We start from the raw sequence: 25275 nt of genomic DNA, 5'->3' as shown, positions 1-25275 counted from the left end.
TTGAGAGACATTTTACAAGAAACTCGTGGAGAAGTTTCCTGAGATGCGAGAAAAGCGGCTACAGCTGAGCTGAAGGTTCCAGCAGAGCAGAGTGAGTCTGAGTTTGTGTTTATGTTTCTAGCCTGTACTGATTCATCAGCACACACTGAGATACACTGACAGCCAAGATGGTAAACAGACAGTAAACATTGTGGCTCCCAAGGTGGTGTGATTTTTGCTGACAGGACAAAACGGCTCTTCTTAATATTGCGGTTGCGACCCCTGAGCTAAGCCTAGTTAGGGGTGACAAGTGCGTGGGGTCAGCGTGTGCCCACTCGCTCCAGCTGTCCGCAGCTCAGTCAGGATTGCACAGTCGCCACCAGCCCAGTTACTGACCACGTTCTGTGGTTCATTTTCCACGGATTGTCTGAAGCCTGTAGCGAAACTGTAGTGAAAATTATCACTATAGCAACACAAAAATTTGTAGGCGCTTCAGCTTTTAGCTACATTTCATAAAACTGTAGCAGCTACAGCTACTAGCTACTGAAATCTGTAGCTAAATACAAAAAGTAGAGCACTACTTAGCTCCTCCCCCATCCCTGCGTTTCACCTACATACACATTATACTCTTTTCTCTTTGTTGAATTCATCAGCATCTTTAATAACAGTGCTTTCAGCTGATTACAGTAGTGTTTAGTTAATAACCAGTGTTTATGTATTTAAAGGGTTTGTGTTCTGAAAGCAGAGCTACATTCAGAGACAGGTTAACATGCTCTGGTCTGAAAGTACCTTTAGCATTACAGCAGCTACAGTTCAGAAAAAGGCCTCTGTTAAAGAGCTGCACAGAATACACAGCTGATCTGTGAACACAAGAACAAAAAACAACAACTCAAAATCTCACACTGCAGAAAATTACTACATCATGAAAAGTTCAACCTAAAATGAGGATCAGTAGCAGAGAAATTAAATCTTTTAGGTGAAAAATAATTTTACAGTTTTCCACAGCCATTTAATTTATTTAGTGTATTTAAATAAATAAGAATAGTTTAGAATGTGTTGTACCGGTCAGTGTATGTGGAGCAGAGTCTTCTTGTCAGACATTCAATATAAACAAATGAAAATGAATAAAAAGTTTTTTGAAGAAAGAATTATGTTTTATGTAAAACTGTAGTTCCTATCATAAAATTACTGTATCTCAATGTGATGTTACGATCCTGGGGGTGTATGGTGTTTTTTGGGTTTTTTTTTCACTTTCCCTCTAGGATTGGTTTCTGGAGGTTCTGATTGGATACAGCAGGGGGCGCTCCAGTTACTTAAGGGCCGTTGCGGCACTGCAGGAGGAGGAGAGGGCTGTTCCAATGGTCGCACCTGTGCCATCAGCCTCCACCTGACCAGACCAAGCACCTCAACTTTTTGTGAACTTGTGTTATTGTTGTCTGAGTTTGCCTAAATACCTGTAAAGCTTTCCTTTTCTAAGTAAGGGGGTGAGTGCCCTATGGTGGTTTTTTTTTGTATATTGTTTTCTCCTGGTTTGGGACAGGGATTAGTTTAGTTATCTTTTGTTTCTAGTTTGTTTATCTCACCCCCTGAAGTTTATCTTTTGTGTAAGCTCATTTGCATTTGATCAGTTTAAAACTAGACTTACCAACTTCTGTAAGATGGTGCATTTAACTTGTCTAAGTTAAAAGAAATAAATGCTGATAAGTGATCAATTATTTGTAGTTGGTGGTGTCTTGGTCTGGCAGTTGGGTGGCATTGGCTTGTCTTTTTTTTACGTACGACCTTAAGTGTTCCCCTAGACATAGGAGGTCATAACAGTGAGGAGTGTGTAAGAAATTGAATTAAGGTCAATTTCCAAAAATCAAAATTAACAAAGTATGTTCTGTTTTAAGTGGTTTTAATAACAATTTCACATCAAAATCAAATTTCTGATATCAATTAATGGTTAAAATAGCTGTGTATAGTCAAAGACATCGCACCACCAGCAGCACAGACAAGACACTACAGCAGTTTCTCATTCGCCTCCTCTTCACCTGCGGGTGAAAAGTTGTGATATTTGTTGGGAATTGTTTTATTTTGATTTATTTTCTAGTTTTCTGTTTATTTTCCTTTCTGTTATTCATCGTTAAACAGTATTAATGGGTTAAGAAGTCACCTCCATTTCTGTTCTCGTGGTTTGAACAGTTTCACCAAATGGCCTTACAACACCCCCTAAGGAGGAAGTCCTGGGCAGAACACAGTAAGGTAATTATGACAGGATTCCAGTGTCCCCCTCTGTTCTGTATGACTCTACTGGGGGGTGGGGGGTCAGTTTAATAGCATGAAAGCTGAGTGTCTGAGCTGCTGTTCAGATTGGGGTGGGACTAAGGCAGATATACTGAGCGCTCTCTTTTTAATAAACCATCATTATTTCTACAAACCCCGTTCTCCTGAATCTGTTCCATGGCAAGATCAAAGATTTTCTACATATTTGAAGCTAAACATGGGCAGAAATTTGAAGTGTGGAATTAAAAAACACAAAGTATTTCAGTGTTAGAAGAATCTGAGCCACTCCATCCTGATTCTTACCATTAATCACTGAACGGTACTGAACACACTACTGATGAAATCCTGTAACGTGTTTGTCTAATCTCAAAATAAAACCGACTGAAGAGACGTTCTACAGACAGCTGAAAAAAAGAAAACTTATAGTCTGTTTACTCTTCAGAGCTCTGGCTGGGCAGCTCTGGCCAGGGCAACACCACTTTCCCCGTCTTCAGCTTGTAGCCCACCTGAGGGATCGCCTCTTCTTCTGCCTGAGGAATCTTCTCTTCGGAACTTCTGGACACATGTGCCCATCAGAGGACGCACCCGCGGCCCAGCAAACATTCCCAGAATCACACCAAGAGCCAGAGCTATGATCCCAAAAACCACTGCTCCGATTCCCAATCCGTTACGATATCCATCTTCACTTCCCTTCTGATACCCATCACTGTTTCCTTTCTGATAGCCGTCCTTCCATATCGAGCTCTGCTGTACATCTAAAGTACCAGATAGAACAGAGGAGATAAATGTGATCAACACTCTTTAGGAAAGTCTTCAGGTTCTACATGAAAGATCAGACTGATAGAACTAATATGAAGCTTATTTACACAGAGAAGATTTGTGACTGTGATTGGTCCTAATCACCACCTCCATTATTCTGAGACCTCCCCCTAACTGTGATTGGTCCTAATCACCACCTCCATTATTCTGAGACCTCCCCCTGACTGTGATTGGTCCTAATCACCACCTCCACTATTCTGAGACCTCCCCCTGACTGTGATTGGTCTTAATCACCACCTCCATTATTCTGAGACCTCCCCCTGACTGTGATTGGTCCTAATCACCACCTCCACTATTCTGAGACCTCCCCCTGACTGTGATTGGTCCTAATCACCAACGCCATTATTCTGAGACCTCCCCCTGACTGTGATTGGTCCTGATCACCACCTTGTCTGTTCTGAGACCTCCCCCAGACTGTGATTGGTCCCAATCACCACCTCCACTATTCTGAGACCTCCCCCTGACTGTGATTGGTCCTAATCACCAACGCCATTATTCTGAGACCTCCCCCTGACTGTGATTGGTCCTAATCACCACCTTGTCTATTCTGAGACCTCCCCCTGACTGTGATTGGTCCTGATCACCACCTTGTCTGTTCTGAGACCTCCCCCAGACTGTGATTGGTCCCAATCACCACCTCCACTATTCTGAGACCTCCCCCTGACTGTGATTGGTCCTAATCACCAACGCCATTATTCTGAGACCTCCCCCTGACTGTGATTGGTCCTGATCACCACCTTGTCTGTTCTGAGACCTCCCCCAGACTGTGATTGGTCCCAATCACCACCTCCATTATTCTGAGACCTCCCCCAGACTGTGATTGCTCCTAATCACCACCTCCATTATTCTGAGACCTCCCCCTGACTGTGATTGGTCCTGATCACAGCTCCTTAGTTCTGAGATCTCCACATGCCTGACGGTAGTTCAGTTTAATTGTATCATTGTTTTAAGTAAACTGCCAGCTTAATTCAGTTCAGTTCACCACCAGCACATCAGTACAGAAACAGTGCCTGGTAAAACATGGCGAATGCTGTTAAAACACTAAAAGCACTTTGGAGAAAGAAAAACACTAAAATCATACCTTGGACGGTCACTGTGTAGGTGTGAATGACCTCTTTGTTCCTGCTGTCCATAATAATGTAAACTCCACTCTCAGATGGAGTCATTCTTCTCAACTCAAGACCAGATGTAAGTGATGATCTCTGTGTGTATTCAGGTTTACACTGTAGTGAGGGTCCATCCACTGTACAGATCTGACCACTGGATGGTCCAGGTGTGCCTGTGCTGTTATAAATCACCTCCACTGCATCTGATACATCCAGCCTCAGGATCAGAGATTCACCGGCCATTATCTCAACTGTAGTGTTCAAGGCTGAGAGAAGAACAATCAGAAACATCCTTAATTCTGTGCAGATCTGATCTGTAATGTAAAACAATGTAAATCTGTTCTATCAGTGAAGAAAACAGATGGACACTTACGCTCAATCTGTAGATGAACATCACAGATGTCCTTGCTGGCGCAGTCACTCGTGTACCAGCCTCTCTTACTGAAATTAGCATCAGTGATGATGAGAGAGAGATTCCCCTTCAGGTACTGATCACGGATCATCTGATATCCCTCCTTCACTGATCTGCATGAAGTCTGATCACACTCAGCCAGAGTGTCACTGCGTTTGTGAAACACAGTCCATCTTGCTAAACCAGAGCATCTCTCATAGCAGGGCAGAGTAGCAGAGTCATGAAGCTTCACCTTCACTGGAAGATCAGCTGATACAGACACTGAAACATATAAAAGAAACATAAAGAGTCTGTTTGATTATAAAATCAAATACCTAATTCTTCAAGTTAACAGAAATTAAATGACTTGTTGAAAGTTAAAAATTTCTGAAATTAATGTTTATAAAACTCAACCAAATTAAGAATCACCAGTTGAGCATCACTGGTTGGTAACAGGGGTCCAGGCACTACATTTCAAAATGGCTAAACTGGTACATTTACAGAACTGTTGATTGTCTCTGTGGATCTAAACTGAATAAACTAAACAGGCTCTGTTTAGCTTCATTTACACTTCCTGTTCTCTGTAACTAGATGAGGTCAGCAGGTGGCTAAAAGGCTAACTGGCTGGTTCAGTAATATTCAGAAACAGGTTTAAAATTCAGACCTTTACAGAAAGTCTACACCCCACACACACAACACCTCTGCTGGAAGAGAACCACAGAGATGCGCCTCTAAAATTTTCATATGAGCTTTTTAGACAAATCAGGAACAATGTTTAGGAACTTTAAATACTTTTTATGATCAGAAGAAACAAAAACTGAACTCTTAAGAAATAATTCAACCAGTCATTTCTGGAGAAAGAAAAGTGGAGCGTGAAGTACAAAAATATGAGCATCATAATATGGAGCTGCTTGTCTGCAAATGGTACTGGAGCATTACAGACCATCGAAGGAATACAAATGGAGCGATGAATGGAGCGATAAATGGAGTGATGTAGCAGGAGATAATAGAGAAGAATTTAATTTAATCAGTCAAGAAACTGTATCTGGGGGGAAGATGGACATTTAAAACACATACAGCCAGAAAAACTCATCACTTGTTTCTAAAAAGGATGGAGGATGATAAAATTACAGGTCCAACAGAAGAACCTCAGTAACCTTGGAGAATGTAGCACAGTTTGCTGAAGGGGCCAAAATCAAACCACAATGATGCAAAAAGAAAATTATTTCTCACTCTTGACTTTCTGAAGCTGTAATTACCAACCAGTGATCTGGAACAAAGTACTAAAGCCATTAATTTGTGGTGCTGGAACACTTTTTTGCATCAGCTTGATTTCTTTAAACATGTTGTTGTTTATACTGTTTTTTTTCATGTTTCTTAGAACAAATACAAAAATATTGTGTACATTTGAAGTATTTCTTTCTCTTCACTGTATTAACAGCTAGTTTGACACTAAATTCCAGAACATATGAGGAATTCATGCGTAATAGATGTTTTAATTCCAGATGAAGATCATATTTGTTTAGTCTAGCATGTGCCTAAACATACTGTGGCTCATTTTCTCCTGTTTGGAGCTGCACTCATATTTTCATTTAGACCACAGTGTTTGTTTTACTTCTTGTGCAAAGCACTTCAGATTTTCAACTTAAATGAAAAGTGCTATGAAAAAATACCATGTTATATAAAAAAACATTTTAATGCATATTATTAGACCATGTTAATAAATAAATTCTTCAGTAAATTGGGGCCCTAGTGTGCATCTCTAGAAAAGGTTTCTAATCAGTTAGTACACTGTTTATAAACGGTTTGTACCTAGTAGATCATATATAAGTTGAAAGACTCCTTAAAACAGCCGTGTTTCATTTCATGTGTCTTATTATAGTTTTGTCAGAATGAAATTGCTTAAAAAGGACCAACATGAATCCAACAAGTCTGGTTCACAACCAAAAGTAAAAAAAAATACAGGAGTAAAATCTTTAAGAATGTCTTAAAGGAGTGATAGTGCAGTACTAACCAGTAGTGGATGTAGAGATCAGGATCAGGATACAGAGAGCAGAACTGCAGGACTGCATGACTGACCTACAGACACACACACAGTATCAGTACCAGGTCCAGACTGGCCTTCAGGAGAATTCTTCCACAGGCACATTAATGATGTAGGTGCATCGTTTTGGCTGATTTGATCAAATCTGCTACAGTAGATAGTTAAGTCCTCTGGATTTCTGCTGGATGACACTGTAGTGGGTATTTAGTCTCTTTCATGCTGGTTAAACCCCTCCAGGCCTCTCTGACACATCCAGTTAAAAGAAGAGCAGATGGTACACAACGGTAGACGTGCCCTGTCCCAGCTTTTTTGAGATGTGTTGCTGCCATGAAGTTCTGAATGAGTTAATATTTTTCATGAGATATTGTAAAATCTCACTTTCAGCATGCTGATATGAATGTTCTAATGTTCTAGTTGTGAATAAAGATAGTGGGTCTGAAGTAGATTTGATTGTGTACGTACTATAGGACATCACATATTTATTCCATTATGTTATTTGTATTTATTCTAATAGTCATGTTTTCTGGGAAAATAAACCTTAGTGCCCAGATATAAAAATATTATAAAAATATTTTCTCAGGTGTCTAAAACTCTAGAAGGGCAGAAATTTGAACTTGTTAGACTTAGTTGAAAGGCTCAGCTTTACTCAGACTGGACTAAATGCACATGGGATTCTGGGGTAATTTCTGTTTTACAGGTGCTGCTTGAGTTTTTACTCTCATCAGATTGACCACATCACTGTTTTTGACCTGCTGTATCCGGATACATACCTCAGAGTTTTTCCAGGAAGTTGTCCGATCTGCCACCTAGGAGAGCATTATATCAGGAGGGAAAGAATATAAAATCAGTGAAAAAATCATTAAAGGGCACTTAAACCCGTATAAAGCATTACTGTACAGTGTGCTTGAAAGTTTGTGAACCCTTTATCATTTTGTGAATTTCTCCTAATATATGATCAGATATATATATTTAACTCATAACAATAGACAGAGAACCCAATTAAACAAAAAACAAAAGATTCACTGCTGTTGGAAGAAATCTAATATCTCCAAAGAGAACTTTACAGGAGAAGGAAAACCTCCTTTACTTTTAATGCAATCAATGAACCAGACTTTTTACCCAGTCATTTTGAGCCGTTTCCTTTTGTCCAATATTCATTAAATTTACATACATATAAAAGACAACAACAATGTTAAAACTGAAAACGACAAAAATGGAGATAGAAGTTTTTTTTTCCAACAGCAGTGAATTACTGATTTTTATCCATTTATTGAATAAAGTCATCCAACATTCAATGTCTTTGTTGACAAAAGTTGAACTTTGGGCCTTGGTGGCTCATGGAGGCTGTAGGCTTTTCTCATATCTAATAACAATCTGAGGAATCCTACTTAAATCTTTGACTTTTTGCTGTTGGTTGAATTGAGAAGAGTCAAATTAACGCTTTCTTTCAGAATTGTGGACACTTTAAGTATTTTGTGGAGGCTTCTGGCTCTACTTTGCTGAACTTTGGGCCTAGTGGGCCTTGACATTGGATGATCAAAACATGCCACCCAAAGCTTCTAATAACACTACTGAGGAATGTGTCACCATGACTCAAATGCGTGAATTGTTGGACCAGCAAAAAGATTTTTACAGAACTTTGCTTGAACAGCAAGAAAAGAGCTTTAAAACTTGTGTACAGATCATAGTTGATTCTTCAAACAGGAGGACTGATGATCTGTCAAAGCAAGTCTATGATCTTAAGGTGAGTTTAGAAATGACTCAAAAGGAACTTGATGATTTCAAACTTGCATGTAAAACTTGGTCCAAGAATAGTAATGAAACCAGGGCAGATTTGGAGACCGTCTGTAAAAGTTTGATTTCAATCTCAGACAAGACAGACTATTTGGAGGGCCAGTCTGGACAACACAATATTGTTGTTCATGGCATCAGAGTCTATCAAAGAAAAGGTATCTGAATCTGAAGAAAAAGTGAGAAAGTTGTTCAGAGAAAAACTACAACTGGATCATTTGAAAATGGAACTGGATTCAGCTCATAGGACTGGGAAACCAACATCATCTTCAGGAAGGCCTCGGCCGATTGTGGTCAGATTCCTGCGGTTGAAGGACAAACTTGCTGTTCTGAATAAAGCTAAAATCTTGAAGGGCTCAGACATTGTTAATAATGAGGACTTCTGTCCGACAGAGAAGGAAAGAACTGCTCCCAGCAATGAAGGCAGCGAGAAAGAGCGGTGATATTGCATATCTGAGATATGACAAACTCATTGTTCATTCACCAATTCAAAATCCATCACAACAAAAGAAAGGTCAGTGCTCAGAATTTAGCTCATTCATTTTCATTATTGGACATTTACACAGTGCTTGTTTGGTTTACATATTTATATCAGATTGTTTTTTGTTTGCATTATGGACAATAACAAATGTGATTTTGAGGGTCAGATTTCCAAGCCATTTGATCTCTCTACCAGTAACTCTTATAATTTTAAAGTCGACCCAGACTTACATTTTTTTTCCTCATTTAATGTCTCCAATGTTTATGCCTTTTATAATGAAAGGCAGTTTAATGATCTGTGTGTTTCTATGCCTTCTAACATACTCTCTACTCTTCATTTGAATATAAGAAGTCTTTCCAGTAACTATGGTAAGTTTATTCATTATTTATCTACGCTTAAACATTGTTTTTCTGTTGTTGCTTTATCAGAAACATGGCCTACAGAGGATTCTAAGGATATCTTTAAACTTCCTAACTATAACTCGGCTCATTATGTAAGAGAAAATAGATCTGGAGGTGGAGTATCTCTATTTATTCATGAGGATTATGAATTTAAAATTAGGGATGATCTCATTTTGAAATCAGATAGGGCTGAGATAGAATCTGTGTTTTTGAGAATGTTATTTTTTGTGTTATTTATCGACCACCTGACTCTGTCGTCAAAGATTTTAACAAAAGTCTGTCCAGATCACTTGATTTGATAAATATAGAGGATAAACTTTGTTATATTTTAGGTGATTTTAATATAAATCTTTTAAAAAATAAAGTAGATACCCCTACTGGGAATTTTCATAATATTCTTTATTCTAGTTATTTTTTTTCTCTCATCTATAAATCTACACGAGTTAAAGAAAACTCAGCAACTTTGACTGATAACATTTTAGCTAATTCTTTGAATGAAGTGGTGAAATCTGGAGTACTGATTTCTGATTTATCAGATCATTTTCTCATTTTTCAGTACTCTTTGATTGACATTAATAAAACTAAAAATACTAAGAAAATAATACACAAATGAATTATGAGTAAGTCAAATATTTCTAAATGTAAAGACATGCTTGCTAATACTTCATGGAATGAAATATATGAGGAAAATAATGCTGATTTTGCATACCAAAAGTTTATGAAAGTTATTAGTCTTAGCTTCAATGAATGTTTTCCAATCCTACTCCTCTTACACATAGTGTCTATAAATCCTATAGGAATAAGTATATCCATTCGATTAGAGCTGCAAACAAGAAATATTTCAGTGAAAAATTTATGAGGTACTCAAAGGACACCAAAACGACATGGAAAATAATAAATCAGTTGTTACAAAGAGAAAAGACTTCTATAGAGGTGCCTTCAGTAACGTTAGACGGTGAAAATTCTCTTAATGATCCATCTCAGAGGACTTAAAAGTTGCCAAGATTATTCCTATGTTTAAAGCAGGTGATCCATGTTGTTTCAATAATTATAGACCTATATAAAATTTGCCGTGTTTTTCCAAGATAATAGAAAAAATAATATATAAAAGGATTCTTTTTCATTTAGATTCTAATTCAATTCTTTATAAACATCAGTGTGGTTTTTGGAAAAATCATTCTACTTATATGGTTCTGCTTCACCTGATTGACAAAGTTACCTCTGCACTTGAAGAAAATGAATTTGTTTGTAGTAATTTTATAGACTTTTCAAAAGCTTTTGATACAGTTAACCATCAGATATTGTTGCAAAAGTTATATAAATATGATTTTCAGGATATTACATACAACTGGTTAAAACATTATATTTCAAACAGAAAAGCAGTTTATTTGTATTAAGGGCTGCTATTCCAGCAAAACTAGATTATTGTGTGGGGTTCCTCAGGGATCCATTTTTGGACCATTATTATTTCTTATTTATATTAATGATTTGTCTAATGTTTCAAATATTCTTTCTCCAATCATGTTTGCAGATGACACAACCCTTGTCACTTCACATTTAAATTTCAACACATTGATTAAGAATGTTAATGTTGGTTTAAATGCTTATACTACATGGTTTAGATTAAATAAACTTTCTTTAAATATAAAAAAGTCTAATTTCATCATTTTTAGTGGTAAAAAATTATACTCTAAGAATTTATATAAAATTAGAATTGAATCTGTTGAGATGCCTCAAATGTCAACTACAAAATTTTTGATGGGAAAATAAATGAATCTATTGGTATAATAATATAAGGAAGGTTGGTCATCTGGTTAACATAAATTGTCTTCTTACTCTTTATTATAGTAATATATCTTATATTTATCTTTCATATTGTAATATAGTGTGGGCAAGTACTTTCTCCACCACTCATCATAAAATTTGGGTCCTTCAGAAATGTTTTGTTAGGATTGCAACCCAATCAGATTTCTATACGTCATCTGCTCCTTTATTATAGAAACTTCAAATTCTTACAATGTATGATATCAATATTTTTCAAATAGGTGTTTTATTTATAAGATATATTCAAGTGAAGAGAACATTCTAGAGCAGTTTAAAAATTATTTCACAGTAAATTCAGATGTTCATCCTTATTCAACTCGTCAGTCTTCAGGTCTTCATCCTCCTAAATTTCTCACTTGTAGAGGTCAATTTTATTAGATTTAGGGGCACTAAATATGGAATAGGCTTTCGCATTTGGCAAAAATTGTTCTTCTTTAAAATCCTATAAAAGACATTTGAAAGATCATTTAATATCTGCACTAGTTGTTCTTCTGTTGTTTTATTTGCTTCTTTTATTGTGATGTTTATTTTTACTACTGCTTATGAGTTAATATGGTTGTATAAATCTATCATTTCATAAACATATGTATCTATATTTCATATATGCATGGACGCTGCTGTGCACATACACAATGCACATTCATATTCAAATTAATTTTCGTATTTATTCTGAATGTTACTCTATTTTAACACCCTGTAAAGCACTTTGACGTGTGCTCTTGTAAGAAAGGTGCTATTTAAATAACGATATGACGTAGGAGCTGTGTGTGCGGCATCAACAGATTGAGCAGTGCTGCTGGTGGTGATGATGGTCTCTGTTTTTACCTCCTTAGCTTTTCTCATTAGTGTCTCCTTTTAGTGGTTCCCCCTTGTTTGCTTGTTCTTTAGTTTTTAGACTGATTAGTGAGACTATAGCTGCCCCAGCCGGTTGTGCTTAAAGCTTGTTTTGAATTAACAGCGTCCTGTCTAAGTAGGTTGGCTTCTTATCCCAAGTTGGTGAGTCACAATTTGGAGTGAGTTCACTTCTTTTTTTAAGCCATAGTTTAAACTGCGTTTTTAAATGGCCACTTCCAACTTTTTTTTTTGCAGTCAAGAGTTGTTAACTGTCTTACACATAAATGGCTATTTTATCGTTCCAGGGTAGAAGCTGGGACCCCTTTAGCATATAGTGGCTGTTCCCACTAGTGATCAAGGCCACACTTTCACAGTATATTCCACATTTTGCAATGAAATCATCGCTAATACTTGTTGTTAGATAAAAAGAAATTGTTAGATAAAAAAAGAAATTTATTCCACCTTCACTGCACTTAAAATAATAATCATTAAAGAGTAACGTGAGACTGACTGAATGATTTACTGATTTACAGATTTTCAAACTAAAGTAAACAGGAATCACCCAGAGGATTTCTACGGCCTTCTTTTTTAAAACATCTGAAATACAGTTGTATACAAAACTTTGTGCTCCCCTGGTGTGAGAGAATAAAATGACGTGTGAAAATCAAACGTCAATTTGACCTTGAAACCATGAATTAACATATATATACAACACACAGTTTTGTGGCCTCAGTATATTAATTTGTGGCCACAGCTTTTTAAAACTGAATCATAATGGCCTCCTAATTTGACCTATCCCAGTTTGGAAACCGCTGCCCTACAAGTTCTACTAGAGCACCACATTGTTCTCATAACCTTCACTCTGGAAACTGTGATTACACACTCTGGGAACAGTTGCAAAACGAGAGGAGTTGCAACAAGTCTTATTCCTCCCATCTGAAACATGCTAGAGTGATGATACTCATACTCCACATGCTGAGTTAGTGTGTGTGTGTGTGTGTGTGTGTGTGTGTGTGTGTGTGGCCACCAAAATCATGCCAAAATGAGCCTCCAAAATCATCAGGGTTGAGAGCAAGATAGTCAGGGCAGTTAAAAATCTTACTACATCAATAAATAATGCTATAACATTACTGTACAAATAAACAGTACTGTGGTATTATTGTAGAACAAGCCATATTTTCAGAACGCTATGCTTATTTTCACTTTATATTTTATTATTATATTTAATGTTTTTTTCACAACAGTCCATGATCTATGTTGAAAATGTCCTCAGGATTGGGGTCAGTTGCAACATCTGACTTCTTTTATCCAGATAAATATTGTGAATGATGTGTGTGTCATCATCTGTAAATGGGTATGCCTAATCAGCAGACAGATGTAAGTTTAATATATATAAATGTGGTTAAACTGGTCCACATAGTCTCTGAGTAACTGAGAGAAACGCAGTGCTGTGACCGTCCCCAGATCTGAATCAGCTTATATTATATTTATCACAAACTGTGGAAACTCCCAGATATGAAACTAAACCCTGAAACAAGGTAAGAGATGTTTTAACCCGACAGCACACAGATAAAGATAACCAACATCTGTCTAAGAGAGAGAGACAGAGAGAGAGAGACAAGAGAGAGACAGAGAAACAGAGAGAGAGAGACAGAGAGAGAGAAACAGAGAGAGAGAGACAGAGAGAGAAACAGAGAGAGAGAAACAGAGAGAGAGAGACAGAGAGAGAGAGAGAGACCATAAACTGAAACACACATGTAAACAAACGTAATCTGGCTGTTTGAGTACTCACTGTGCTTTAGGCTGAGATGGTGCGTCTTCTAAAGATATAAAATATAAAATATAAAATACAATCAAACTTCTCCGTCGTTGAACAGTGGCCGTTTCACCCTTTCATCACTGTAACACTTTGACTTTACACCCCTGAGCTTCTCAGCTGTTGTAAATCGTCTATCACTAGTATCACTCATTCTCTCCATTCCTCCCTTTCTTCCTTTGCTTGATTCCTCCTCCTTCTTCTGAGAATAAGAACAGTAGTCAGGGAGTCAGGGAGCTGTTCTTCTGTCTCAGCTGCCGACTGAAAAGCTGCTCAGTGGTGATGAAAGTTTGGGAATTTAGTGTTGTCTCATCTTCAGAGTCTGACCAAATCGGCTGTCGGTCAAATGTAAAAGCGTCCATTTTCTGTTTGTGGCAAAGTAAGAAGTAAAAACATTCAAATGGCTTGAGCGTCTCCTACAGCTGTCTGAGTCGGCTTGCGTGGCCGAACTAACTGTTGTATAACGTGATATGTCTGGAGAATGTCATTATATTATATTTGATCAATATTGCTCAGCACCAGCAATTACAGTCAGTGGTGTCCATGGTGAACATATGCATAGCAGTGCCTCATCTGTGTCCTGTGCAGGACCAGCAGAATGTATATGTATATGAATACTGAGAGATTTAAATGAACAATCACTGAACAGTAAAAACAGAGTTAGCTGTTTGAGTCAGGACTGACAGAGACTCTTTCTTCTGGAATGCTGTGTTTGTGAATGTCCAAAAGGTGGCAGTATAACGCTATAAATGACAGAAAAGCCGGTATAACTAAGTGACCTTAAGGTATTGACAGTGTGCAGTGCTCAGTAATAAAAATCTAAGTGCCTCAAAATAGAATTATGGATTTGCAGAGCACACGATTATAATTTACCACAAATAAACAGCAGATTTTTGTTTTCTTTAACTTTTTGTTTGTTCTTTTGTTCATGAAGACCTCCTCCACACAGACGAATGAAGGAAATATAACATAGTTACAAACACATGATGAAGTAGCTGTTTACAGCTAGTATAGAACACATACACAGAATAAGGCCAAGGTAGCATATTAAAGTAAAGGCCTGAATGATGAGGTCTATATTTACTGATTCCTCCTCTAATTTCAGGGTCTTCTCGTGTGTTTTAAATGGTTACTTGAAATACTGAAACATCCCCCACTGACCTGTTAATTACAGTGAGTAGGAAAACTTGAATGACTTTGTCAGTGTTTTCTTCAATGAATCTCCAGCTCTAAACAGTGAAACAAGAAAATCAGATTTTAGAGTTTTATTACATAGTTTTATTCAACTTTATACAGTCAGTCATTTCAAAATAATCAGACTGAAACACATTCAGGGTTCCAATGCAATGAAGACAAGCACACTTGCTGATAAAACATATCAACTGAAGATTTTTATTTGCTTTTTGTGTATATAAATGCTCAGAAAATACTGTGGCACTATATACTATATCATTTTTTTGTGTTTTTTTATGGCAGTGCAGTCACGATAGAGTTTCTCTGAGGCACTTTGTTAGTTTCGCTGAGTCCTTTTAGTCTCACAACAGAGCTTAAACAAGGCACAGAACTCTAGAACTAGTTCACAGAACTAGATTTACATTAACATTTACATTAAGACTAGTTTATAAATAAATGAATTTACATCAAATATCAGCATGGGGAACAAGAGACTTCTGAGTGAGTCTTGTGGGCAGAAACAGCTTGTTGATGAGAGAGGTCAGTGGAGAATGGCCAGACTTGTTCTAGCCGAGAGTAACTTGAATAACCACTATGAACAACAGGGGTGATCAGTAAAGAATCTCTCAACATATAACACGTCCAACCGTGAGGTGGATGGGCTACAACAGCAGACACCACATGAGGTTCTGCTCCTCTTTGCCAAGAGGCAACAGTGAGAACAAGCTCACTAAAACTGGACAGACTGGAAAAGTGTGGCCTGGTCTGATGAATCTACATTTCAGCTTCGACATGTAGATAATCAGAATGTGGCCTATAAACAGCACAAATCCATGGACCCAACCTGCATTGTTTCAACACTACACACTGTAAAAAGTGGGACTGGGGTTAATTAATATTTACTAGATAACTAATAGTAACCTCTACTTAATAAAAAGACTATGTTCAGTTAGAAATCAAACTGAGCTGAATCCAATAAGTTTGAATGTTTTATTAATTACATTTTACGCAGGTTCGGTTGAATAAAATTAGCTATGATAAGCTGAGTAGAATTTACTCATGTTTTATCAGGAACAACAACGATGCAGAAAATCGATAGATTTTACTCATTGGGAGGTCATTGGTTTTAATCACCTCACACTTTCGCCCAACGCATTCTGTGCCTCATGGACATCCGTGACTACACGTTTCAGGGGGTCAGTCCTCCAACTTGCCAAAGATAAGACCTTTTTAATTATTGCTAGCAAACAAGTATGTTGCTGTGGCAGTTGCCCATTCTTTTAAGTTACTGCAGCTACCAAACATGTCAAACTTCCTGTGCTGTAAGTCAAATGTAAGCTAGCAGTTAGCGACTGCACTGTAGTTTTGATTAGCATAGAAGCCTGGCCTGGCGAGTCTCTCTGATGTGTCGGCAAAAGACATATGGGAAGATCCCACCCGTATTGAGGAGAGCAGATCACAGCCGTATTGAGGAGAGCAGATCCCACCCGTATTGAGCTCCGAGTCGTCACCATCGCTTCACCGCGGAGACGATAACTGCCGCTTCTGCAAACTTCGACAGGATTTAAAATGAATTTGGTGAATAAATTATAGGTTTATTTGACGCAGCAGCAGCTTTTCAATCGGATATTCATTCAAACCTAATTCTGTAGTTTGTGAATGTTGAACTCTTCATCTGTCAAAACAAAAATAAACATCACGTGCTAACAATTGAGTTAGCTAGCTAGCGATAGCTCGCTAGCTCGCCTCCTCTTTTAGTGACTGTTTGCTCTCACAAAATATGAGCGGCGCCTTTTTAACTAAATTACAGTTTTAAAGTAAGACGGTGTTGAATTTGTGGTATAATAGACCTGTCTGTACACTGTAATAACCTAGCTAGCTTAGCTACGTATGCGTGAGCTTAGGCTAAGTTAATGGCTCTGCTGGACGACCGGTTCACTCCGGCTGACCGGTGCTGACCATGATGGGCTCAAATCTGAACGGGAGACGTTGAGAGACTGACGGGTGTTTGAATGACAGAAACGCAGAAACGAGCTAGCTCACCTATGTTAGCTAACTACGGTCTGTGCTGTGTGGAGCTGTTAGCTTGGTCTCGCTGATGACCAACTCCAGAATAAGCCAGAAAAATATCTCTAAGCTATAAAAGCAGCATGTTTACTAGATTCGAGAGGCTGGAATGCTTATACAAATGCAGTTAGCCAACATAAATGTGCCTGTATCTGTTTCAGTTGTTGAAGCTAGTCTTTTAAACCTTTACCAAATGTTTTATCTTTTACAGCCATCCTTCCATCCACTGCTGCTTCTGGTTCTCAACTGATCAGGAATTGTTCCAGGTACTTTCATTTATAGTATGTTTATGGTGTTGCTCTTTGTAACATTAGTACATATTACACTAAATATTTTAGTGCTTCTTTTAACACAAGACAGTGTCAGTATTATGTATTTTAACATGTATTTGACTTACCTGCTTTGTTTTTTTCTTTACTTTGCAAAACTGTTGTATGAAAACAGAACTTTAAAGGTTATGCTATTGTAAAAGACAGTTATTCACAGTAACCTGCTCTTTCTTGTATTGCTTTTTAACAGGTAGGATTCAGATGTTCTCTCTCCCAAACGTACTCTACATATATGCTCACTGGCTATTTTTACAGCACTCCTGACTTACAGACTGGAGTCCATCTGTTTATCTGTATACAGTGCGCCGCCTTTCCATTTTAACAGGGCCACCACAGAGCAGGTATTATTCATATACATTCTCAGCACTGCAGTAACACTGATGTGGTGTTGGTGTGTTAGTGCCGCTTGTGAGGTGATTAAAGCATTGCTGTATCTGATACACTAGTACCACATTTACTATGTCAGCGTCTCTGCGGTGCTGAGAATTAACCAATAATACCTGCTTTGTGGTGGTCTGGGCGGGTCCTGATCATTGACCAATGATGTGAAAGGGGGCTAAAAAAGTGTGCAGAGAAAAAGATCAGCTACAATTTGCAATTGCAGAACTACAAAGTTCACATATATATTAAACAGAACTGATTTAATAGAAAAGCCGTCTGCAGTCAGACTCTCCACGTTTCTTCTACTTTCTCAAGTCTTTCAGAGTCTTAAGGCTGAAGTCCGAGTCCAAGTCAGAGTCACTGGTGTTGAAGTCAAAGTCGAGTCACAAGTCTTTCTCAGTTTTCTGGAGTCAAGTCTGAAGTCATCAGATTTGTGACTCGAGCTCTGGCTGGGCAGCTCTGGCCAGGGCAACACCACTTTCCACGTCTTCAGCTTGTAGCCCACCTGAGGGATCATCTCTTCTTCTGTCTGAGGAATCTTCTCTTCTGAACCGCTGGACACATCTGCCCATCAGAGGACGCACCCGTGGCCCACCGAACATTCCCAGAATTACACCAAGAGCCAGAGCCATGATCCCAAAAACCACTGCTCCGATTCCCAATCCGTTACGGTATCCATCTTCACTTCCCTTCTGATACCCATCACTGTTTCCTTTCTGATAGCCGTCCTTCCATATCGAGCTCTGCTGTACATCTAAAGTACCAGATAGAACAGAGGAGATAAATGTGATCAACACTCTTTAGGAAAGTCTTCAGGTTCTACATGAAAGATCAGACTGATAGAACTAATATGAAGCTTAATTACAAAGAGAAAATTTGTGGAGACCTCCCCCTGACTGTGATTGGTCCTGATCACCACCGCCATTATTCTGAGACCTCCCCCTGACTGTGATTGGTCCTAATCACAGCTCCTTAGTTCTGAGATCTCCACATGCCTGATGGTAGTTCAGTTTAATTGTATCATTGTTTTAAGTAAACTGCCAGCTTAATTCAGTTCAGTTCACCACCAGCACATCAGTACAGAAACAGTGCCTGGTAAAACATGGCGAATGCTGTTAAAACACTAAAAGCACTTTGGAGAAAGAAAAACACTAAAATCATACCTTGGACGGTCACTGTGTAGGTGTGAATGACCTCTTTGTTCCTGCTGTCCATAATAATGTAAACTCCACTCTCAGATGGAGTCATTCTTCTCAACTCAAGACCAGATGTAAGTGATGATCTCTGTGTGTATTCAGGTTTACACTGTAGTGAGGGTCCATCCACTGTACAGATCTGACCACTGGATGGTCCAGGTGTGCCTGTGCTGTTATAAATCACCTCCACTGCATCTGATACATCCAGCCTCAGGATCAGAGATTCACCGGCCATTATCTCAACTGTAGTGTTCAAGGCTGAGAGAAGAACAATCAGAAACATCCTTAATTCTGTGCAGATCTGATCTGTAATGTCAAACAATGTAAATCTGTTCTATCAGTGAAGAAAACAGATGGACACTTACGCTCAATCTGTAGATGAACATCACAGACGTCCTTGCTGGCGCAGTCACACGTGTACCAGCCTCTCTTACTGAAATCAGCTTCAGTGATGATGAGAGAGAGATTCCCCTTCAGGTACTGATCACGGATCATCTGATATCCCTCCTTCACTGATCTGCATGAAGTCTGATCACACTCAGCCAGAGTGTCACTGCGTTTGTGAAACACAGTCCATCTTGCTAAACCAGAGCATCTCTCATAGCAGGGCAGAGTAGCAGAGTCATGAAGCTTCACCTTCACTGGAAGATCAGCTGATACAGACACTGAAACATATAAAAGAAACATAAAGAGTCTGTTTGATTATAAAATCAAATACCTAATTCTTCAAGTTAACAGAAATTAAATGACTTGTTGAAAGTTAAAAATTTCTGAAATTAATGTTTATAAAACTCAACCAAATTAAGAATCACCAGTTGAGCATCACTGGTTGGTAACAGGGGTCCAGGCACTACATTTCAAAATGGCTAAACTGGTACATTTACAGAACTGTTGATTGTCTCTGTGGATCTAAACTGAATAAACTAAACAGGCTCTGTTTAGCTTCATTTACACTTCATGTTCTCCATAACTAGATGAGGTCAGCAGGTGGCTAAAAGGCTAACTGGCTGGTTCAGTAATATTCAGAAACAGGTTTAAAATTCAGACCTTTACAGAAAGTCTACACCTCACACACACAACACCTCTGCTGATAAAGAATCACAGAGATGCGCATCTGAAATTTTCACATGAGCATTTAGACAAATCAGAAACAAAGTTATGGAACTTTTAAAACTTTTTATGATCAGAAGAAACAAAAATAGAACTCTGTTAATAATTCAGCTCGTGTTTGGAGGAAGAAGGGTTGAGCGTATGATCTCAGGAACACCCACAGTGAAGTATGAAGGTGGGAGCATCATCATATAAAGCTGCTTATCTGCTAACGGTACTGAAGCATTACACTCCATCACAGGAATCATGAATGGAGGGACGTAGCAGGAGGAATTAGAGGAGAATTTAAGCTCATCATTCAAGAAACTGAATGTGATGAGAAGATGGACATTTCCACAAGACAGTGACCCCAAATATACAAAACAACTCAAGGCTGGTTTCCAAAAAGGATGCAGGATGTTGAAACAGGGGGACCCTCGTAACCTTGGAGAATTTAAGATGGTTTGTCAAGAGGAAAGTCAATCACTTCTTACCACAGACATTTCTAAGTATTATCACTATTAATTCCATTTTATTACTTTGTTTATGCATGTTCATATTTACAAGTACACAGTCAATTTACAGTATGCATAATAAATAAAATTACACTAAACTCAGGAGTAGAATTCCAGAGAATATTAGGAGTTCAAGTTTAACATGTTTTCAAATTGAAAATAATTTCTTAAAAATCTGGTTTATAAATCAAAAGTAAAAAGGTCTGTAATAATATCATGAAAACATGGTAGAGTGTGTTATTTTGTAAAGCTTTCCAGCTCTGGGTGTTAAAGGTCAGGTTTGACCCATACAGACTGACTCCTTGGGGGCAAATTAACTGGGTCGATCAGACTTCAGATGTATTGTTTTCTGGGATGTCTATGAAATATATGTTGGATAAACTTTGGTTCTATCACGATTCATAATTTCTATGACGAACAGCATTACAAACCTCGTAAGACAGGATATTAAAACACTTCAGTATCCCAAAATCAGCTTTTCTCAGTCAGACCTTAAAGCGTATGGAGTTCTATGGGGAACAAACATCAAAGCACATCTGGTTTACAGCTGGATCATTAATGCACCACCAGAGGTCTTGTATCAGTCATGAATTCTCACCTCATTAAAAGATTATATAAGTAACTCCCAATTCAATCTGTCAATACAGTTGATATGGAACTGTGTGGGAAATATATTCCAAACCCCAAAACACCAACTGATCCATTTCAGTACTGTCACAGGTTATACTGGACATCTCAGAAATGTGTCCACTATAACTTGTGACAGTACTTTAAATCCTTACTGCAATCATCGACCACAACAACAAGCAGGAACCTCACATTCCCTCACCGTATGCAAGAAGGTCTACCCAGCTAGATAACTCCTTAATGATGACTCAGATTTGGCCCTAACAGGAGAATAAAGACATGACTCACTGGTTTAGCGTAGGCTAAAAAGGCATTGCACAAAGGAGGCTCCCCCACATCATTTAACATGACGCAGTAATGTTAGAATTGGCCACAGCTAGAATCAGTGAAGCTCAAGTATCTACTCTCGAGACATGGAGACAGGATTATTTTGATGCAAAAACATTGGAGCAAATAGTTTGAAGTACATTGTTTAAGTTAAGACAAGTTTTATCTCGTTTTATTCATAAGTATCATATTTAATGTACTGTCAGCAATGTGACATACAGACAGAGGAGATGGGTGGAGCTGTGGGATATGGAGGGAAAGGGGGTTGTTTTTGGTTTGCTTCATTCTGTAAGAATGTGATAAAACGATGACTAACAGAAAATAAAATAAAAAACTGACCGCAACAAAGCAGTGATGGTGCAGTGATTACCAGAAGTGAATGTAGTGGTCAGTAAGATCAGGAAACAGAGAGCAGAACTGCAGGACGGCATGACTGACCTACAGACACACACACAACACACCAGAAAGAAAAGAAGAAGATAAAAATACAAAAAGTGCTTCCAGTGCCCTAAAACAGTGTGTTTATTTTGATCTCATTTTAATCTGTATCATATAGTTGATTACAACAAGCCATAATAGTGATGTTTCCCTGTATTTAGACTCAAAACACACTTAAAACATTCCACATTCTGTGAATAAATGTGTAAAACACATGACTGTGCAGAGCGAGTGAAAAGTTACAAACCATTCAAATATCTGTAAGACATTTAGACGTCTTGTGCTGCTAACAGTTACCAACGAACAACATGATTGGCTGTTTAACATCTCGATAAACTAAGAACTGGATGAACTCGATAATTAAGGGGGTTCCACATACTGGCCTTATAGTGTACCTTGGTTTGGCCCAATGACATTGGCAGGATGTGACTTGACTTGGCCCAGTCACTTCAGAAATCAATGGTAACAAAATAAGTCATAATATTCATCTCGGATCACTTCAGACACAAGCTGTCAAATACGATCCTGTAGTCTAAGTAGCTCATAAACTACAGACATATACACTGTAAAGACGATACACAGGGTGCATAACGGTTCCGCTTACATTACATTTCAGGGATGAGTTCAGGTCTGGATCTCCTGACCAGCGTGGACCTTGCAGACGCGTCTCTCTATCAGAAGTCGGTCCATCTGAACATCAGCTCAGCTCAGAGGATTTCTAGCTAAATTAGATACAGTACAGAAAAAGATAAAGACAGTTCAGAACAGAGGTGAAGAACAGCAACACCATCCAACCATCCTAGTCTCACCATTTATCACCATGTTTTATACACAGTTAGCACAGTATATGAATTCTGCTACAGCAAAGCCTAATGCTAGTGTATTAGCAATCAAAATGTGTGTGTAGGATAGTTAGCATAGCCAGCAAGCTAGCATCAACTTGCAAAGAAGCGTCAGAGGTTATAAAGCTGTAGCTTCTAGAAACGAATGTTACGCAGCACTGCTTAATGAACAGCAGTTACTGACACATACAGGTTAATGACAAATAAGAGCGTCCAACACCACTATCTGCACTAATGTAATCCTTGCGTTCATGCTGGTTTTATGTGTTTCTGAACAATTTTGGATAACATGACCTATCACTGACATGCCAAAAGTCATGGGACAGGAACTAGCATTGTGCAGGACCTCTTCTAGCCCAGTGATTCCATAAGTGGACAGAAGACGTCTGGAGGGATGTTGAGCCGTGCCGTCTGGACAGCCGCCCACAGCTCTGTGGTGCAGGATCTCTGGTGTGAATGTTCCTCTGCACCACATCCCGTAAACGCTCGACTGGGACAAACGTGCATGCCGCATAATTCACCAGAATGCTCCTCAAACCAGGTCTGGACAACTTGGGCCTTTGGCACAGTGCATTACCCTGCTGGAACATCTCATCACTGTGAGGGTACAAGAAGTCCATGAAGGGCTGCAAATAGTCAGCGAGCTCTGAAACAGTCAGTGGCGTGTTCAGGCGAGCCAGTGGACCCAACACACCCCACACCAGTACGGAACCACCACCAGCCTGCACAGTGCCTTATTGACAACGGGGGTCCACGGCTTCATGGGATCTGCACCACACATGAACCCAACCATCAGCCCAAAACAACTGGTAAAGCGACTCATTGGACTAAGAGGTCTGGCAACATGTGCCAAAGGTCCAGTTAGCAACCTCACAAGCCCAGGTGAGGCTCCAGTGTCGTGGTGTTAAAAGAGTCACTCAGGAGGGTCTTCTGCTCCCGTATCCCATGGAAGCTAAAGAAGCTGCACTGACCTGTGGGATGTGCATGTGGGGCCTCCTGCAGTGAGTGTGGATGTGATTTCTGCCAGGGACGCTTGTCTGTTCACACTGACAGTTGGTCTATGCATAAAAACACACACAGACTATACATGCAAATGAACAAAGTAGGTTTTAAAACTTATTATAATCATAAAAAATGTTAAATGGCATTTGAAAAGAGAAATATGACATGAAGTTGCATGCAGTATGAAAGCATGCTCTCAGTGGGTGAGCCATGGTCTGGAACAAATCACAGAATGAACTGCATTTTGTTTACATGCAAATTATTTTTGGGAGTTTTGTATGTAAATATATCTATAAAATTAATTTATAAAAATTAAAGTACATTACTTCAGAGATGAATTTCCAGACTCGGCCTATAATAAAGATCAACCCCTTATTAAGTGGAGTTACCTGAGCTGTGTTTAGATACTGGGAATTTTGCATAACAAAACAGGGAGATTAAAAATAAATGCAACACTTTCTGACATGGTTTGGGTTGTAAGCCTGTGCAAAAGGCAGGAGTTATACCTAATACTTTAAATGGTGGTCACACATAAGGAATATCATGTGCTGTGACCTAAATGCAGACTAACACATATTTACATCTCTCTGGTCACTCCTTTATTCAAGGTGGCCCCACACGCTGAGTTTGAGCATTTGGGCAGCAGTCAGTAATCTACGGCTGCTCTCTGCTGAAATGTGGCTCTTCTCCTAGTTCAGGACTCATTATTGTACCATTTGTGTTGTTTACAGACAGAAGTTTCAGAAACTGTCCAGAGCAGGAGGTTTACTGCGCAGAGGGGCTGGGCTAGCGTAGCTAGCTAGCTAAAGCTAAAGCTGTCTGAAGCAGCCACGGGTGGGTCAGACAGCTCATTGAGGAACGTGAATAAGGGCGATTACTCACTTTCCGGCTGTGGGTCAGACAGCTCATTCAGTAACGTAACGTAGGGCGGTTACTGTACTCACTGTGCGGCTGTGGGTCCACTGAGGAGGAAAACCAGCACAACGGCGGGAAAAAGTCTTTGTTCACCACAGCGATAAACCCTACGGGCACTTCCTCTTCTAATGGTCCAAAAACAGGGGGGACTACGAGGCTGAAGTTAGCTCCTCATTCGCAGTTTCTCTTTCAGCGAATGATGTGAGAGGCACGGGATTTGCTGTGTTTTGCTGGAGAGCGGAGGTCATCCTCTTTTACTCTACATATATCGATTTGAAGAACCTAAAAACATCACTCTCATTTTGAACCGCTGTTTTCCAGAATATAAACACCTCAGATGTTCTTCTTACAGTGACTGTAAACAGTAATACAACAGTGTAGTGTAGCCCACAAACACCGCTGATTACTGTTCTACCACACAGCAGTCTGCACACGGTTAAAAAGTGCTCCATTCTGCATGGTTTCCACCTTGAACAGACTCAGAGAGACTGACTCACTGATGGAGAGAGACTGATGGAGCAGTTAGGAATGTGTGCTGTGTCCACCACTGTGAACATGGAGATTATGACTATAAAGGAATGAAATATTTCATTCTGTAAATATGTGATGTTCCTTCAGTTCAT

The 25275-nt window shown here is 39.0% G+C and overlaps 2 protein-coding genes across 7 annotated transcripts; both read right to left on the bottom strand.

The window, feature by feature from the left end:
- Positions 1-1481: 1481 nt before the first annotated feature.
- On the bottom strand, positions 1482-14005 carry LOC118826979. The gene is made up of 5 exons (XM_036598124.1): positions 13728-14005; positions 6575-6639; positions 4543-4842; positions 4145-4435; positions 1482-2999 (listed from the first exon to the last, which is right to left on the bottom strand). Exons 2-5 carry the CDS (start codon positions 6630-6632, stop codon positions 2683-2685), a joined length of 966 nt encoding a protein of 321 aa, XP_036454017.1. The 5' UTR covers positions 6633-6639; positions 13728-14005; the 3' UTR covers positions 1482-2682.
- A 1031-nt stretch (positions 14006-15036) lies between these two features.
- LOC118826977 lies at positions 15037-24797 on the bottom strand. Of its 6 annotated transcripts, none has more exons than XM_036598122.1 (7): positions 24682-24797; positions 22498-22615; positions 21826-21893; positions 20933-21010; positions 19263-19562; positions 18865-19155; positions 15037-18455 (listed from the first exon to the last, which is right to left on the bottom strand). In XM_036598122.1, exons 5-7 carry the CDS (start codon positions 19390-19392, stop codon positions 18127-18129), a joined length of 750 nt encoding a protein of 249 aa, XP_036454015.1. In that variant the 5' UTR covers positions 19393-19562; positions 20933-21010; positions 21826-21893; positions 22498-22615; positions 24682-24797; the 3' UTR covers positions 15037-18126. The 6 variants fall into 6 exon arrangements, with proteins under 6 accessions (XP_036454015.1, XP_036454014.1, XP_036454016.1 ...); XM_036598121.1 differs by lacking the exon at positions 20933-21010 and having other exon boundaries at positions 15037-18022; positions 18241-18455; XM_036598123.1 differs by having other exon boundaries at positions 22503-22615.
- Between the last annotated feature and the right edge of the window lie 478 nt (positions 24798-25275).

The sequence above is a fragment of the Colossoma macropomum genome, unplaced genomic scaffold, assembly GCF_904425465.1.
Source record: "Colossoma macropomum unplaced genomic scaffold, Colossoma_macropomum, whole genome shotgun sequence".
In the NCBI taxonomy this organism is placed as follows: domain Eukaryota; kingdom Metazoa; phylum Chordata; class Actinopteri; order Characiformes; family Serrasalmidae; genus Colossoma; species Colossoma macropomum.
The sequence above is the reverse complement of the archived record's forward strand: the minus strand, read 5'-3'. Positions and strand labels throughout refer to the sequence as shown.